Source organism: Xiphophorus couchianus, chromosome 24, assembly GCF_001444195.1.
Source record: "Xiphophorus couchianus chromosome 24, X_couchianus-1.0, whole genome shotgun sequence".
In the NCBI taxonomy this organism is placed as follows: domain Eukaryota; kingdom Metazoa; phylum Chordata; class Actinopteri; order Cyprinodontiformes; family Poeciliidae; genus Xiphophorus; species Xiphophorus couchianus.
The window spans coordinates 19,602,169-19,619,405 of NC_040251.1; the positions used below are offsets into that span (position 1 = coordinate 19,602,169).

Genomic DNA, 17,237 nt, shown 5'->3' on the forward strand with positions numbered 1-17,237 from the left:
GCTGGTTATGTTCAGATATTTTCCCAGTTGGATTTTAAATAAATATTTGCAAACATTCACAGGATCCCACAGCATGATGCTGCCTCCACCGTGTTTTCAGTTATGTTTAGCTTTAGCCGACGCTCCCAAAGTTGTTCTGAAGTTTTTACTGCGACGCTGAAGGGAGGAGCAGCTGTGTGTGTGTTTCGGGGTGTGTGTGGGGTGTGTATAGGGGTGTATGTGTGTGGGGGTGCGTGTGTGTGTCGGGGTGTGGGGGAGCGTGTGTGTGTAGGGGGGGGGGGTGTAGGGGTGTGTGTGTGTGTGTGTGTTACGAAGCTGCTGGCAGCTCAGGTACAAATGCATCATCAGTGAAATGAAGGATGTCGATGTAAATATAAATCGGTCATATTAATATTTCTGCCTTATTGATCCTAAATTAATTTCTTTTCTAAATCTATCTGCTTCTTCAGCTGTAGTTGTTGCGGTGTAGCGCCCCCTGCTGGCTGCTCTTCCTCCTCCTCCTCTTCCTCAGACATGAAGAGCAGCAGCTTCCTCCTGCCGGATCTACCGGGTCTACCGGAGCTGCCATGATGTCTCCGCGGCTCTGCGCCGCCCTCTGCCTCCTCCTCACCGCCTCCTGCCGCCTCTGCTCGGCCGCCCGACACGGTAAGACCCGGCCCGGCTCCGGCTCCGGTTCGGTCCGTCATGTGGATGACTGGCCGCCTGGAGAGAGTTGGACTATTAAAATGAGACACTTTGTTTCTCTGGAAGATGTTTGCTTTTATTCTGGATGAAACCGGATTAATGTCAGTCGGAACCAGAACCGGACCCGGCTTGAAGCCCAGTCTGTTCTGCGTTTCCTGCTCTGCTGTGGCGCCATCAGTGACCAACATCTGGATCTGAGTTCATGTGGATCCGAGGGGAAGCAGAGACTCGGAGTTGGACGGATTGAATTTGAAGCTGCTGTCAGAAAGCATTATTATTATTATTATTATCATTATTATCATTATTATCATTATTATTATTATCATTATTATCATTATTATCATTATTATTATTATTATTATTATCATTATTACCATTATCATTATATTAATGGAAACCATCTCTGACTGACTGAATGGGTCGTTTCTATAAAACCAGACGGATTTCCCAGATCTGAACTGGTCCCAGTTTGTGACAACAGGAAATCCTCCGCTCCCCGCAGCTTCAGATCCCGCAGCAGCTTTGAAATGCGTGTTTGTGTTGCGGGTTGGTGAAACATACGTCACGCAGTTATGAGTCATAGCTGATGATGTTTCAGCACCGCGGACAGCGTCAGGCCTGACCAGGTGATTGGTTATCGATTCATGATTTCTGACCTTTAACATGAGAAAACATCTCCAGTTATTCCATAAAGTCACATGTAGATCCGAAACAACATGCTGGCTGGCGTTCATATTAATGATCAGGAAGATTAAACTAGATCCTAAATACTAGTCAGAGTGAACCATCCCAACATGTTCTACTATCTTTAGTTTCCAATCAGACACATTTCCGGTTTTATTTTCAGATTAATCAGTATCTCCACCGTGTTTTAAATAGTTGTTCATTTCTTTCTGTAAACATTAATCAATCACAGATGAACTGATTGTGTGTTAATGCTAATTAGTGGTTAGCTTCAGCTAAATTCAGTGCTTTTAATTTACTAAATTAAATGAAACAAACTGTGTGGGTTTGATTCTAAACATATATTGTTCATAAAAGCGTTTTCTCTTCAGGTTATCCAACTCTTTTCCTTCAGACTCCATAGATTGATGTGATGACAGAGAGTTTAATGAACCAGAATCAACAGTGTGGCTGTTTTGTTACAAATCACAAACAGCCTTCATGTTGAGCCGCTAACAGGAAGTTGCAGTTTCCCGCTCTGATCTTTTATTTTAATGTATTTCTGTTTATGTGTCTCTAACTGATGAAGGACCTGCAGGTGAAACGTCCTTCCTCTCATTCTGGGATAAATATTCAGGTTCATTCTGGTTTTAATCCAGCTGCTGTTTGTGTCCAGAGAAGTGGGAGTTGCCATAGCAACCACCGACTCAGCACTTTTCAGTGTCAGGTTGTTCCTGTTTATATGATGGCAGCCATCATAACTGTGGTTTTAAAACAGGAAGAGGTTTTATCTGGACTTTCAGAATAAATGTCACTGACGTTAAAGCTGATCTGTCCCTCCGGACGTCATCAGGCTCAATTAGTCGATAACAGAGCGCTGACTGAGTCCAACTGGGGCTGCTGGAAACCGACGTTGCCGTGGCGACCAGCTGTCTTGCGTTGCCATGGAGACCGGAGGCGTTTCTAGTAGAAAAACATTCAGATGACGTCATCACTGTGAAATGTCGCCTCACCTGGTTTCCATGGTGATATTTCTGGGATATTTGGGATAAATGAAAACCTAACTTTGATTTGAATGTTTTTGTGTTTTTTAATTTTTTCTGCAGGTTGTTTGTTTGAGAAGAAGATCTGTCCCAGAGGTCAGCTCTGCAGCAACGGTCAGTTTAAAGTAACTCAGGTTCATCATAACAGATCAAATCCAGAGGAATCTGCTGCAGATCACAGGAAGAGACGGATTCTTTCTGTGGACTCCAGCAGACTGAGTTCTGTTAGCGACTCTTCAAAAGGGCAAAGACAGGAGAACATTCCAGAGAAAAACCCTTCTGCTCATCCAAAATCATTTACTGCATTTAGAAAACCCAAACCACAATTCATGAACATTTAGTCAGCAAGAAAAAACCCCCACAGAAAACTGGAAGAGAGGAGACAATTTAATATTTATTATATTGTTGATTATTTTCAGGTTTTTGCTTTTCTCTGTAGGAAGCTAATGAAGCTAGTGGCTAATTAAGCTAGTTTCTAATGAAGCTAGTAGCTAATGAAGCTAATGAAGCTAGTTTCTAATGAAGCTAATGAAGCTAGTTTCTAATGAAGCTAGTAGCTAATGAAGCTAAAGAAGGTACTGGTTAATGAAGCTAGAAGCTAAAGAAGCTAGTTTCTAATGAAGCTAGTAGCTAATGAAGCTAAAGAAGCTAGTTTCTAATGAAGCTAGTAGCTAATGAAGCTAAAGAAGGTACTGGTTAATGAAGCTAGAAGCTAAAGAAGCTAGTTTCTAATGAAGCTAGTAGCTAATGAAGCTAAAGAAGCTAGTTTCTAATGAAGCTAGTAGCTAATGAAGCTAAAGAAGCCAGTGGCTAATGAAGCTAGTAGCGAATGAAGCTAAAGAAGCTAGTTTCTAATGAAGCTAAAGAAACTAGTGGCTAATGAAGCTAGTAGCTAATGAAGCTAGTTTCTAATGAAGCTAGTTTCTAATTAAACTAGTAGCTAATGAAGCTAATGAAGCTAGTTTCTAATGAAGCTAAAGAAGCAAGTTGCTAATGAAGCTAGTAGCTAATGAAGCTAGTTTCTAATGAAGCTAAAGAAGCAAGTTGCTAATGAAGCTAGTAGCTAATGAAGCTAGTAACTAATGAAGCTAATGAAGCTAGTAGCTAATGAAGCTAATTAAGCTAGTTTCTAATGAAGCTAGTAGCTAATGAAACTAAAGAAGGTACTGGTTAATGAAGCTAGAAGCTAAAGAAGCTAGTAGCTAATGAAGCTAAAGAAGCTAGTTTCTAATGAAGCTAGTAGCGAATGAAGCTAAAGAAGCTAGTTTCTAATGAAGCTAGTGGCTAATGAAGCTAGTAGCTATTGAAGCTAAAAAAGGTAGTTTCTAATGAAGCTAGTAGCTAACGAAGCTAGTATCTAGCAAAGCTTATGAATCTTGAAGCTAAGCAAGCTAGTAGGTAATTAAGCTAGAAGCTAATGAAGCTAGTAGCTAACAAAGCTAGTATCTAATGAAGCTTATGAATCTTGAAGCTAAGCAAGCTGGTAGCTAATGAAGCTAGTAGCTTACAAAGCTAGTATCTAATGAAGCTTATGAATCTAGAAGCTAAGCAAGCTGGTAGCTAATGAAGCTAGTAGTTAATGAAGCTCATGAATCTAGAAGCTAAGCAAGCTGGTAGCTAATGAAGCTCGTAGCTAATGAAGCTAATGTTTAATAAAGCAGAGATGACTGAAGCCTCAGCAGAGTAAACTATGTGCCTCTCCGTCTCCATGACAACGGCGACATCAGCAGCCGGAGTTTCCCTCATGTTGGTGGTGGTGAGTCAGCGCAGCCTGCAGCAGACCTGACTCTGCTGTTGCTATGGTTACAAAGCTAATGATCAGTGCAAATGGGTTCATGCTAAATGTAAACCCGTGTCTGAGTGTCAGCATGTAACCATGGTGACCGTTCCAGACCCTGGTGAATCATTTACGGGTTCTGCAGCAACTAGCTGACCCAGTCAAACCAGTCCAGCACTGAACAGAGAGCATGGAGGTGGCAGCATCATGCTGTGGGCTTCCCCTGGGTCATCCTTCAGAACCAGGCTGACCTTGCGTGTTGTCCCGTCCAGACGGCCTGTTGGGCCAGTGCCGCGCTCCAGACCAGAAGCCGGTCCGGTACCGAGTCTCCGGCCCGGTTCTGCTGCGGATGCAGGAAGTCCTGAAGGACCTGATGGTTCAAGGTGAGTTTGACTGTAGGCCCCGCCCACAACGGAGGAGTTAGGCCCCGCCCACCAGAGTTACACTGTGTCATGTGACCTCCAGGTCTGACCTGGAAGGATGAGCTGACCCAGTCCATCATCAGTCGGGAGCTGAGCTGGGTTCCTACCGACCTGGTTCTGGACCCGGATCCGGAGGAGAACCCGCCCAAACCGTAAGGAGAACCAGTTAACGGGTCTAATAACAAGTCTGAACCATTAGGAGACCCGTTAACCAGTCAACCCAGGTCCGTTTGGTTCCCCAGGTCCTCCAGGCTGCTGGGCCCGGCCCCTCAGACAGAACCGGACCCTGGAGGTCCAGCAGAACCCGAGCTGACACAGCAGTACCTGGACTACCTGGTACTGGACCCGTACCATCAGGTAGGAGCAGACTCGCCTTGCCCCCCAGTGGCGGCAGCAGGAAATGACCCGCTGTCTGTGCTGCAGAACCAGAACCAGGAGCAGCGCTCCCTCAACTCTCTGGACCAGAACCCGACCTTCCAGCGGGGCGACGCTCTGGACCGGGACCGGCTGCTGCTGCAGGACCTGCTGTCCCTCTACCTGTCCTCCTCGCCGGCGCTGCCTCGCCACCGGGGGGCGCCGGCCGCCGGCTCCTCCTTGCTGCCAGACCTGGACTTCCCTCTGGACTACAGCCAGGACTACAACTCCCAGGATCCTCAGCTCAGGAAGCAGGAGCTGGACGTCCTGTCAGGACTGGACGGTCCGCCGATAGACTGGCTCTCTGTAGTTCAGTCTGGAGTTCTGCAAGAGCTTCCTGTAGTTTTTGATCAGTCTGGAGTTTTCCTGTAGTTTTCCTGTCTCTGTGTTTCCAGGGCGATCCCTGCGCAGACTGTCTCTGCTGCTGGACGGTTTGGACCCGTCTGCTGTGCGGCTGGACTCGTCCTCCGTCCCCGGGCATAGGGACGGAATCGCAGGTCGGTGAGCGGCTTGCGGTCAGAAAGGTCAGAGGTCAGAGGTCAGTAATGTCTGTTGTCCTCCAGCAGATCACCTGGGAGACGGTCCAGCAGCCAAGCAGAAGGTGAGTCCTGCTGGTCCAATCAGAACCGGGTCTGGGCTCCGTTAGTTTTTCTTACTGCGTCGGCCTCAGAGAGGTCATCACCATGGCAACGAGTGGAAGGTGATGTGTCCCTGTCTCCACCAATCAGCTCACAGAAGCCTTAATGGCGTATAAGGCGGCTCTGCAGGAGGCTCCGCCCCCAACCGCCAGGCCAGCTGAAGGACAGAAGGAGCCAGCCAATCAGGACGCAGGAGGTGGAGCCAAGCTGTCTGGACACACCAATCAGAGGTACGGCCGCTTCTACCTTGTCGCTTCAGCCAATCACATGTCAGACTCTGTTCGTCATGACAACCAGAGTGTTCTTGCTCTGAACGCCCCATTCCCCTGCCGCCCTGGGCAGAAACCCCTCAGTCCTACTGATCATAACGGATCAACATGACGATGATCTGAAGATTCTGACTCGGTTCTTCTCTGCAGTGCGGTCGGACAGGCCGTCAGCTTCAGAACCAGACCCAACTCCAGGAACCTGACAGCTGCACACCAACCAGGTGAGAGGAGGCGGGGCTTATAGACAAGAGGCAGATCCTCCATCTGAAGCCTTCAGCCAATCAGAGCCATTCTTCCTGCTGACACCTGGATGATGTCCTCAGTTGCAGGGCAGAACTTCCTGCAGACTGAGACGGGCCTAAAGGTTCTCCAGAGCGGCGCCGAACAGGTGAGACCTGAAACCTGGTTCTGTCCTGGTTCTAATGATGAGCGCTGAGGATTCTGTGTTTTTGTGCAGACGGATGAAGGGAAGTCGTCGTTGCCCCTGGCGACCAGAGTCCAGCCCGGCTCCCGCTGGCTGTTCGCGACGCTGGTGTCCACGGCGTGCATCGGCGGCATCCTGGTGGCGGCCATGACCATCGCCTGCCTGCGCCGCCACGCCCACCGTCTGGCCGCCAAGAAGCTGGGCCTGGGCCCGGACGGCGGCGGCTTCACCCACCAGGAGTACCAGGTGAGGCTCCGCCCACCTGCAGGTGACGGTGAATCCCATTACCTGGAGACACGGAGAAGAGGGAGTGATGCTGAGGGATCCTGGGAGATCCAGCTGGATCCAGAATGGAAATCTGGGAGATTGGGGTGAAATTAAATTATTTTAATGGATAATTCAGTTTTTTCAGCAAACTGCCTTTTTAGCGATTAATCGGTTGCTGAATTAGTGGATTAATCAATTAATGGTGATTATTGCTCCAGGTGTATTGATAAATGTATCATGCTAACATGCTAACATTGTCACCAGGATCTGTGTCGGCAGCACATGGCCTCCAAAGGCGCCTTTGGCCGGCTGGAGGCCGCCGCCCTGGGCGCGGTGGGCGGGGCCGGCGGCGCGGCCGGCGCAGTGGGCGGGGCCGGCGTGGCGGGCGGAGTCGGGCCGGACTCCAGGGTGAGCAGCGTGTCGTCCCAGTTCAGCGACGGCGCCCAGCCCAGTCCCAGCTCCCACAGCAGCACGCCGTCCTGGTGCGAGGAGCCGGCGCAGGCCAACATGGACATCTCAACGGGTCACATGATCCTGGTCAGAACCGCACGTCACCACACTCTGTCCTAGTCAAATCACTCAAAAGGTCAAACACAAACATGACGTTCAACCGGAGGACATTTAGCAGCTTTGGTCAGGCTCCGCCCCCTTCCTCTCTGCTGCGCTGCAGCTCCGCCTCTAGGCTCCGCCCACATCCAGCTCCAATAGATGAAGGTTTGCTAACTGGATCAGTGGGAGTCATGGCGTCGTCATGGTGACGTCAGTGTCGGTTGATAGCATGGAATATTCACATCCTGTCCCTCACCCTTTGTTTCCATAACTGAATATTGTTTAATCTCAAATAATAAAACTGGGATTATGGAGGAATTAACAGAACAAAAGCAGAAGTTTAAAAACTACACAGCCCGGTCCGACCCGGTTCCTCTGGCTCCCCAGGCCTACATGGAGGACCACCTGCGGAACAAGGACCGGCTCCTGAAGGAGTGGGCCGCTCTCTGCTCCTACCAGGCAGAACCCAGCGCCGTCTCCGTGGCCCAGAGCGACGCCAACACCAAGAAGAACCGCTGCCCTGACTCGCTGCCTTGTGAGTTACCCCACACACTGATACCGACCCGGTAGAACCAGAACCTCACGGGTCACATGTTCTGCAGATGACCACTCCAGGGTGAAGCTGAAGGCCGACAGCAACCCGTCTCGCTCCGATTACGTCAACGCCAGCACCATCGTAAGTCCGCTCAGACCCACAGCCTGTTCTGGTGGGGGAGCTGTCCTCTGCTTGACCTCTTCCTGACCTCATTGTGACCTTGCAGATTGAACACGACCCCAGGATGCCGGCCTACATCGCCACCCAGGGCCCACTGCCACACACCATCTCTGACTTCTGGCAGGTGAGATCAGAGGGGAAGCAGGCGTCATGGCGGCCGCCCGCTACATCCAGAACAAACATGGCGGCCGTGTGGCTGTGTGTGTGCAGATGGTTTGGGAGAACGGCTGCACTGTGATCGTGATGATGACGGCTCTGGTGGAGGACGGGGAGAAGCAGTGTGACCGCTACTGGCCAGATGAAGGCTCCTCCCTCTACCACATCTACGAGGTGGGACAGGTTGGACAGTTGGGACAGGTTGGACAGGTGTCCAGGTGTGACTTCCCGCTCTCACTCCCCCTCCAGGTGAACCTGGTGTCGGAGCACATCTGGTGTAACGACTTCCTGGTGCGCAGTTTCTACCTGAAGAACGTGCAGACGCAGGAGACGCGCACGCTCACACAGTTCCACTTCCTCAGCTGGCCGGCGCAGGGAATCCCTACCTCCACGCGCCCCCTGCTGGACTTCCGCAGGTACTGCAGCTTCCCCGTTTGCTTTGGTCTCAACCTGAAACCTTTATGGATTATTGGACTTGTTTTCATAACTAAGAGACATTCCTGGGTGTGAATCCCTAACGTGTCCCGTTTCTCTCTCAGGAAGGTGAATAAATGCTACCGCGGACGCTCCTGCCCCATCATCGTTCACTGCAGGTACAATCAGCGGATCCCAGGTGTTACAACCAAGGGACTATTTCTGATTGGCTTTTCCTGTGTTTCCATAGCGACGGCACTGGGCGGACCGGGACTTACATCCTGATCGACATGGTTCTGAACCGCATGGCTAAAGGTGCAGTACAGTGACGTGCGGTGAGGTTCATAGCTGGTGAGGCACTGACGTCATCAGAATCAGATTTGCAAATAGATGCATAGATTGACAGCAGTTTACAGGTTATGTTTCACTTCTGCATCCTTACACATACAAACCTTTCAGCTCCGGCGTTGGTCTTCCTTTGGTTATTATCTCCTGCTTCGATTGAAAGTCCACTTGAGAAAACTTTTTTAGTGTTGTAATGTAGTCATCCATGTCGAAAGTCGGGATAAGCGAGAGGAAAAAAATCACTATCTCTATTATAATCTATCGCTGCACTTGACTTGCTTCCCGAATCGTTTAGCCTAGCTCGCTGTCACTTACTCGGCAGTTGAGGAGTGAACAAGACGAACGTCTGGGATCTTGAGCGCCCCCTGCCATGAGGCAAGAGAACTGCCTGCCTCACCACGAACCTGTTCTCTGCCGTTTATAATCGCTCATTACACGAAACACGTTACACAAACACAGTTGGTGACAAAAAGCACTGTACATTATATACATAAGCTAAATTATTGGAAATAAGTTCACATATTAAATTTGTTTAAACCATTTTATTGACGCCGTACAGCAACATGCTCTCTCCGCTTAGCAGCCAGCGCAGAGCCAGGGGTTGCGCAATCCAAGGTGAGGCAGAGCTCGCTGCTGCCTCACCGGCATCGCTTCCAAGCATTTCAATGGGAAAATAAGAAAATTCAGCGATTTTGAACAAATAAAAATCGAAATTGGTGAAGCTACATGAAAAATAAATATTTTTTAGTACAAACCACCGGATGAATATAACAATTTAAATTACTTTATGATTATATATTTTCTTTCTTTCCATGATGGCTGGTGAGGCACTGCCTCACCTGCCTCCCGTGACCGCACGTCACTGGTGCAGTAGATGCGGGGTGAAGCGGCCGCTGCTGCTCCAGACACTGACCGACTGATTCTGGTTCCCCGCAGGCGTCAAGGAGATCGACATCGCCGCTACGCTGGAGCACGTCCGGGACCAGCGGCCCGGGATGGTCCGCACCAAGGTGAGTCCGAACCGGACCACCCCGATACACCAAACAGTAGCTCAGTTTTACTAAACACACTTTAAAACCCCAAACTTCAAACTAACCGTTTCTAGAGCAGATTCTCTTCCTGGTTTCTAATGCTTCTCTGCTCTGAAAGGTGTAAAGCTGAGCCACGCCGCCACCTGCTGGTGGCAGATGGAACTGAACCAGGGCTCAGTGCAGGAAGCCGAGGGACCCAAATTCTGCTCTTAATAAACTCAAAATGAAAGATATTGTTTACAGAAATAAACCTAGTTTATATTTCAGATCTATACCCATTTGTTTTATTTTAATGTCGTTGTACAGAATAAACTGAAACGTTTTGTGGTCCTTCATTAGTTTGTTGGGGAAGTGAGCGCCGCCATCTTGTCTTCCTCTCCAGGACCAGTTTGAGTTTGCTCTGACGGCGGTTGCAGAGGAGGTGAACGCCATCCTCAAGGCGCTGCCCCAGTGACCCCTGGACGACCTCAGATGACCCCCGGCACTGACTCAGGACGATCTAGGCGATGTGTTCAGGAGCATGTAGGAGAACCTGTGTGAAACGTGCATGTGAATGCACCACGAGCTTTACCCACCCAGACAGCTGGTGTTGTGTTGTAGCTGAACCTGCGGAGCCGGATCTGGATCCGCTCCAGGTTTCCTCTGCTGCTCATGGACCCCCTCTGTGCGTTTCCCGTCTATGTAGTCGTTAACCTCCAGCAAGAGAAAACTATAAAAAATAAAGCTGACTTTCTAAGTGTGACCTTAAATAAATCTGTTTGTGTTGCAGCACCTGTGTGACTTCCTGTGTAAACGACTCGACCAATCAGATTTCAGATCAACTTTATTCGTTTTAAGGCACAAACATGATAAAAATGAGTCGGTGCGTTCAGTACTCTTCGCCCTCGTCCTCGTCGCCGACGCTGTCCGTCCCCACCTCCTCGTAGTCCTTCTCCAGGGCCGCCATGTCCTCCCGCGCCTCCGAGAACTCGCCCTCCTCCATGCCCTCGCCCACGTACCAGTGGACGAAGGCCCGCTTGGCGTACATCAGGTCGAACTTGTGGTCGAGGCGCGCCCAGGCCTCGGCGATGGCCGTGGTGTTGCTGAGCATGCAGACGGCGCGCTGCACCTTGGCCAGGTCTCCGCCCGGCACCACGGTGGGCGGCTGGTAGTTGATGCCCACCTTGAAGCCAGTGGGGCACCAGTCCACGAACTGGATGGAACGCTTGGTCTTGATGGTGGCGATGGCCGAGTTGACATCTTTGGGCACCACGTCGCCGCGGTACAGCAGGCAGCAGGCCATGTACTTGCCGTGGCGCGGGTCGCACTTCACCATCTGGTTGGCGGGCTCGAAGCAGGCGTTGGTGATGTCGGCCACCGACAGCTGCTCGTGGTAGGCCTTCTCGGCCGAGATGACGGGCGCGTAGGTGGCCAGAGGGAAGTGGATGCGCGGGTACGGCACCAGGTTGGTCTGGAACTCCGTCAGGTCCACGTTGAGCGCGCCGTCGAAGCGCAGCGACGCCGTGATGGACGACACGATCTGGCCGATGAGGCGGTTCAGGTTGGTGTAGGAGGGGCGCTCGATGTCCAGGTTGCGGCGGCAGATGTCGTAGATGGCCTCGTTGTCCACCATGAAGGCACAATCCGAGTGCTCCAGGGTGGTGTGGGTGGTGAGGATGGAGTTGTACGGCTCCACCACCGCCGTGGACACCTGGGGAGCCGGGTACACGGCGAACTCCAGCTTGGACTTCTTTCCGTAGTCCACCGAGAGACGCTCCATCAGCAGAGAGGTGAAGCCGGAGCCGGTTCCTCCACCGAATGAGTGGAAGATCAGGAAGCCCTGCAGACCGGTGCACTGGTCAGCCTGAAAGGAGAACACACCCAGAACGTCAGGAAGAGATGCCCTGATGGCACCAACAAGACTTTAACACAGCCACACCTCAACCGGACCGTGACCCCTTGACCCCGCTGGGCATTGTCTCTACCACACCTCGACCCAACGAGACCTTGACCCTTGAACCCAACAAAACCCTGACCCACCAGTTTGCGCGTCCTGTCCAGAACCAGGTCGATGATCTCCTTGCCGACCGTGTAGTGGCCCCTGGCGTAGTTGTTGGCTGCGTCCTCCTTGCCGGTGATCAGCTGTTCAGGATGGAAGAGCTGCCGATAAGTTCCTGTACGGACTTCATCTGTTGGAGGGAAAACCTTCAGTGTCAGCCATGTTTTCTGAACATGCTTCCATGTTTAAGACGCTGTGTTTCCAGGAAGAACTGACCAATCACGGTGGGCTCCAGATCCACAAAGATGGCTCTGGGGACGTGCTTCCCAGACCCCGTCTCACTGAAGAACGTGTTAAAGGAGTCGTCTCCCCCTCCGATCGTCTTGTCACTGGGCATCTGGCCGTCCGGCTGGATGCCGTGCTCCAGGCAGTAGAGCTCCCAGCATGCATTGCCCATCTGGGCTCCGGCCTGGCCCACATGCATAGAAATACACTCACGCTGCAGAGAAGAGGAGAAAAGTGATCAGGCTTAATGGTTTCTGACTTTATGCCAGGTATGATAAACGGCTGAGCGGCACACCGGCCCTTTAAGAGGAACTCTATCAGTAAACATGCGGCATTAGCAGATGCTGCATCGGGAGCTCCTTAAAGAGGTTTTAGTAAAGTTCAGCCACGTTTCCTAATCAGGAAATGGCACAATTATGTAATTATCACAAAATGACTAACTACACCTACAGTCAGGTTCCTACAAACTTCAATACTCATCCTGACTAGTTTCTAGATTTTCCCTCCCTTTCAAAGCTTTAACTTCTCCGTTTAATCCTCGGATTTCCGGGTGCACCTTGAACGCACCTCCCCGGGAGCAGTGACGTAGTTTCCACTCTCAGGTGTCTCAGTGCAGACCTGTTGGATCTTGATCCAACCGGGTCACATGAGTTTTTATTACCCCTCACATCATGGAGAAAAGGGGAAAAGCCCCATCGACGCAGGCAGGAAGCCGCGCTCCCGCCCCTCCCCCACCCCATGTAACGTTCACGGACCTGCAGGGCGTTATCTGTTCGCCTCACATTTAAACGTTACCGCCTAGAACTCCTTCAGCTAAAGTACATTTAAAAACTGATCCGGGTTTATTTTAAATAACTAAACTAAATATGTGAAAACACCGGCTGGCTAAGAGGTTAGAAAACTGAAGCGTAAACTGTGAAACTTTATTTTTGATCATTTTAATCTGCGCCAACATGGCCTTGTTCGACGCCAATTAGTGGAAAAAAATGTTGTAAAGAACATGGATAAAGTGTGATTTCTACGTTTATAATAAAAAACGTTTCAACAACTTTTTCTCTTTTTAGATCCGTCTTTTACGATATAAATGCGTGTTTTAAGCGGTTTACTCACCATTTTGATCTGTCTGTCTCCTTCTCTCCGACTTTCAAGGATCGGCAGTTGGAAGCAGTGTGTGACGCAGCAGCGGAGCCGCTCGCTTATAAAGGCTCACAGGGGGCGGGGCTACGAGCGGTTTGAACCTGCTGAAGGCGGGAGATTACCGGAAGCAGATAAACTAACGTTGATAGAATTACGAGATAAAGTCGTAATATTTCGAGAATAAAGTCTAAAGTTATAATATTACAGAATAAACTCGTAATAATGCGACAATAAGTCACTGTATTTTCAGAATAAAGTTATATTAATGTGAGGATAAAGTCATACTAATATGAGAATAAAGCCATAATATGACTTTATTGTCATATTATTTCGATTTTATTTATGTAATATGACTTTATTTTAAAAATTATGAGAATAATTTTAAAAATAAAGAAGTCAATACTCTGTCGTACAGAATACACAGGTTTGTCATGGAGTTTTTAAACTTATTTTCTCACTTAATAGTAAAATAAATATTTCACTTAACATTTCAAACCAATTCATAGGATTTCTAACTTTGGTAAAGCGTTGAAAGTCCCACTTGAATCACACAGACTATATCTGCTCATATTTACAGTTTTTAATGTTCCTACATTAGCATGCATACACATATGTTTTATATATTGACTTTATATCCAAATGGAACAGTATGATCAGAAAAGGTCTTGCAGTAGGAACATTTGATGGATTTTAATGGATTCTACTCTTTATTAAAACATCTTTAAATATCAGAGATTCCTCTAAGGTCCCTAATAACATCAACAACCTTATAATAAAAGACTAAAACCAGTCACCGTTTAGGGCGTGACGTGGTGGCGTAGCGGTTAGCTCGACCCGTATTTGGAGGCCTTGAGTCCTCAAAGCGGCCGTCGCGGGTTCGACTCCCGGATCCGACGACATTTGCCGCATGTCTTCCCCCCTCTCCTTCCCTGTTTCCTGTCAGTCTGCTGTCATATAAGGGGCACTAGAGCCACAAAATACCCTGGAGGGGTAAAAAAAAAAAAAAACAGTCACCGTTTAAAGCACGTAATCCCAGAGTGGGTCCAAAGTTTCATACATTAACAATCAGTATTTAAATGTGCAGTTTAAAACAAAAACTATTTAAAACAACATCAGATTATTATCTGGTATAATGTCTCGTTTGTTTGGTTAAAGACAATATTTTAAAGCAGGGATGCGATTTGTGGTTCTGAGAGGTCAGCTCAGGAATGGTAGGAATGAGATTTAGTCTGGATTAAATTAAAGAGCACAGCTAATCCAAGTGGTGTGGGTCAAAGGTCAAACCATAATGATTCATTGTTTCTCACAGTCCTCAGTAATTCAGCCTGATTCAGAGGCTTTTATTGGAAAACATTTAAAAACATTAATCAGCTTGTTGAGCCGCTGCAGGGGAATCTCGACGTGTTTCTGTTCAACTTTACGCTTGTTTTGGACAAAGAGCAACGTGAAGGAGCTGAGCTCAGAGTATGTAGAGGAACAGGAGTCAGGTTAGCGTTCCAGGACAGACAGGGCGGCCCACTGGGAACACTGGGAACACAATGTCCACTTTGTGATCTGAACTAAATAATTTTATAGATGAATGAGATGAAGGCTCTTTTTGTCCCTCAGTTGTTGCCGTAGAGTGTTCTGCATCTTCATCAGGTTGGTGCTGCCTGCTGATTGGATGCCTTGTTTCAAACTGGGGAACCCAAATGGTTCAAACTGGTTCTGGAGTGCTAGAAAGTGTTTAGCTGCTAAATGTTTAGCATTTCCAGCCTGAGTCTGTAGAAAGCAGACACCTGCAGCCAGGTGAGGCGACTGGCGTTGGTAACGAATCCCTCATCACTTCACTGATGGATTCATTTGTATTGCAAAGGTTGACGGCTCCAACTCAACCAGCTGCTCCATTAAAACCAGTTAAACATTCAGGTCTTCCAGCCGGTTAGTGGCTGAACAGACGGACGGTTTCCATGGCTACCACTTGGAGATGAACTGGTTCTGGTCGGCAGGTAAACATCTTTTACATTTCGTTTTTATCTCTACAAAGTTCTGAACAGAAGAGAAGTCTGCAGGTACGGACCTCCAAACAGAACTGGTTCTGAACATCAGAGCTGGTCCAGTTACTGTTCAACAGGCTGGTGAAGGAGGAACCAACACAAAGAATCAACGGAAACATGGTTGCTATGGTTTCACTGTCATCTTGTTTCAGTTAAATGGACCCAGAAACCTGCCTGTAACTGGTCCTGTGGAGGATTCCCAAAGGGACTGGGTCCCAGCAGAACCAGAACCAGCTGGTCCTTTTGCACTGCAGCTATAGTTTGCTGCTGCCTTTTGGACTTTAGTTTCTGTGAAGTTCAACCTGAACGACTCTGTAAACAGTTAATGTTTTCCAACATGGCCGAACCTCTTCCTGGTTGCTGGAGGAAAGGAAGCGTCCGTCCCGTCCCTGTAGGGCCCGGCCCCAGCCCGGCCCCAGCCTGGCGCCCGGCTGGGGCCGGGCTGGGGCCCGGCAGTGTTTGCTTTCCACATGGTTGATCGCTGGTTTCTAATAGAAACACTGAAGATCATTCTGGTGCTGCTCGGTCGCCATGGTAACAACGTAAACACCTTAACATTCATTAGCGAGTGGGTGACAGCAGGTCACTCACCAGATCAAATACTGAATACTTAACCCGTTCTGTCTAAACCCGTTTATGTTTTTAGATTGGCCAAAACGGATCAAATGTGCTTAATTTATCTTTACTGACATTGATTTGATCCAGAAAGATGTAAACCTGATGCCAGATGTTTATGTCAAAGTTTCTGTATTTTCACTTCTGTGCCTAATAATATCCAGTCAAAACAGACCTTTTAAAACACAAAAACTTTACTGAACTCTTAAATTTTTGTCGTTTTCTTTTCTTTGAGTTCTAGTGTGAAATAAATACAACCTAATTTATGACTATAGTTCTAACGAGAAATGATCAAATCTGGAATATGGTGAGGAATCATGTCCCAACAACTGCAGACATTATGAAGGGATGATTGGACGGCGCCCTCTAGTGTTCAACACTGGAAAACACTTTTAGACCAATGGGACCTTGGCAGAGGATCACTGTAGCATCCATCCATCCATCCATCCATCCATCCATCCATCCATCCAAACAGTTTTTATGTTCTGTTGAATTCCATCATTAAACATGGAAACTTGGACTTTTACCCAGAATTGACATGACACTGGCTGCGCCCCCTTGTCCTCCGACAGGCCAACTGTTATTATGTTGGACCTCAGTGTGTTAGCCGAGACATATTTTGAGTCATTTTTGTCTTCTAAACCAGTGGCCCCAACCACCGGTCCGTGGACCAATTGGTACCGGGCCGCGCAAGAAATAATGAACTACTTTCGGATCTTTTATTTTGAAAATCCTAAACCGGATTTTACCGGTTAGCCAACTTGCAGCAGGAAAGAGTAACAAAACAACATCGGAGTGCTGCGCGCGCACCCCCCGGTCCTCGCGCCTAAAAAGGTTGGTGACCGCTGTTCTAACCCAACACTGAGAAAAGTCTCTAACTAGTTCTACATCCGGTCTGTAAGGTTATTAGCGGGAAGTAACGGAGAATTCAACGATAAAGCCCAAGAGGAAAAATGGTTGATGTGAGTGTGAACGCTGTGGGACGCACTTAGCACGTACAAAATGGGTGAGTAATGACTTAAATAAAACCGGCTTGTGAAAATCCGCCTTGTGGAAAATGGTTAGAAATAAACAGTAGCATGAAACGGTGTTTAAATGCTAATATAGCAGTTAGCCTAGACTGTTTTCATGCTGCCATAGAGCTACCATTGGAATCTACACGCATAAAATCCAGCATAACTACCTTCACTTATTGATCTGGAAATGATTAGATGTTTAGCGTTATTTTAATTTAACTGAGTTGTGTTTATTTGACGCTTAGCTGTCAGCTGTGAGTCGTTAGCATGGAGCTATCAGTAAGTATCCTTATGACAAAAACTGGGATGTTTACTTCCGGTTACCTTCCTGGTGACTAACTTGGTTCCCGTCCTTCAGT

General features: G+C 48.4%; 2 protein-coding genes across 6 annotated transcripts; one reads left to right on the forward strand and one right to left on the reverse strand.

Moving 5' to 3' along the window:
* The first annotated feature begins 474 nt into the window (after nucleotides 1-474).
* LOC114140535 (receptor-type tyrosine-protein phosphatase-like N) lies at nucleotides 475-10,579 on the forward strand. 5 transcript variants are annotated; one of them, XM_028010536.1, is made up of 22 exons: nucleotides 475-645; nucleotides 2,454-2,504; nucleotides 4,440-4,550; nucleotides 4,633-4,741; nucleotides 4,814-4,946; nucleotides 5,013-5,286; nucleotides 5,399-5,500; nucleotides 5,567-5,604; nucleotides 5,732-5,871; nucleotides 6,061-6,131; nucleotides 6,234-6,298; nucleotides 6,368-6,580; nucleotides 6,866-7,138; nucleotides 7,538-7,685; nucleotides 7,753-7,826; nucleotides 7,912-7,989; nucleotides 8,076-8,195; nucleotides 8,271-8,437; nucleotides 8,561-8,614; nucleotides 8,686-8,750; nucleotides 9,717-9,790; nucleotides 10,194-10,579. In XM_028010536.1, exons 1-22 carry the CDS (start codon nucleotides 567-569, stop codon nucleotides 10,263-10,265), a joined length of 2,511 nt encoding a protein of 836 aa, XP_027866337.1. In that variant the 5' UTR covers nucleotides 475-566; the 3' UTR covers nucleotides 10,266-10,579. The 5 variants fall into 5 exon arrangements, with proteins under 5 accessions (XP_027866337.1, XP_027866338.1, XP_027866339.1 ...); XM_028010537.1 differs by having other exon boundaries at nucleotides 5,570-5,604; XM_028010538.1 differs by having other exon boundaries at nucleotides 4,832-4,946.
* Nucleotides 10,580-10,616: 37 nt separating this feature from the next.
* On the reverse strand, nucleotides 10,617-13,310 carry LOC114140589 (tubulin alpha chain-like). Its single transcript, XM_028010675.1, has 4 exons — nucleotides 13,185-13,310; nucleotides 12,066-12,288; nucleotides 11,831-11,979; nucleotides 10,617-11,654 (listed from the first exon to the last, which is right to left on the reverse strand). The coding sequence occupies exons 1-4, from the start codon at nucleotides 13,185-13,187 to the stop codon at nucleotides 10,680-10,682; spliced, it is 1,350 nt and encodes a 449-aa protein (XP_027866476.1). The 5' UTR covers nucleotides 13,188-13,310; the 3' UTR covers nucleotides 10,617-10,679.
* Between the last annotated feature and the right edge of the window lie 3,927 nt (nucleotides 13,311-17,237).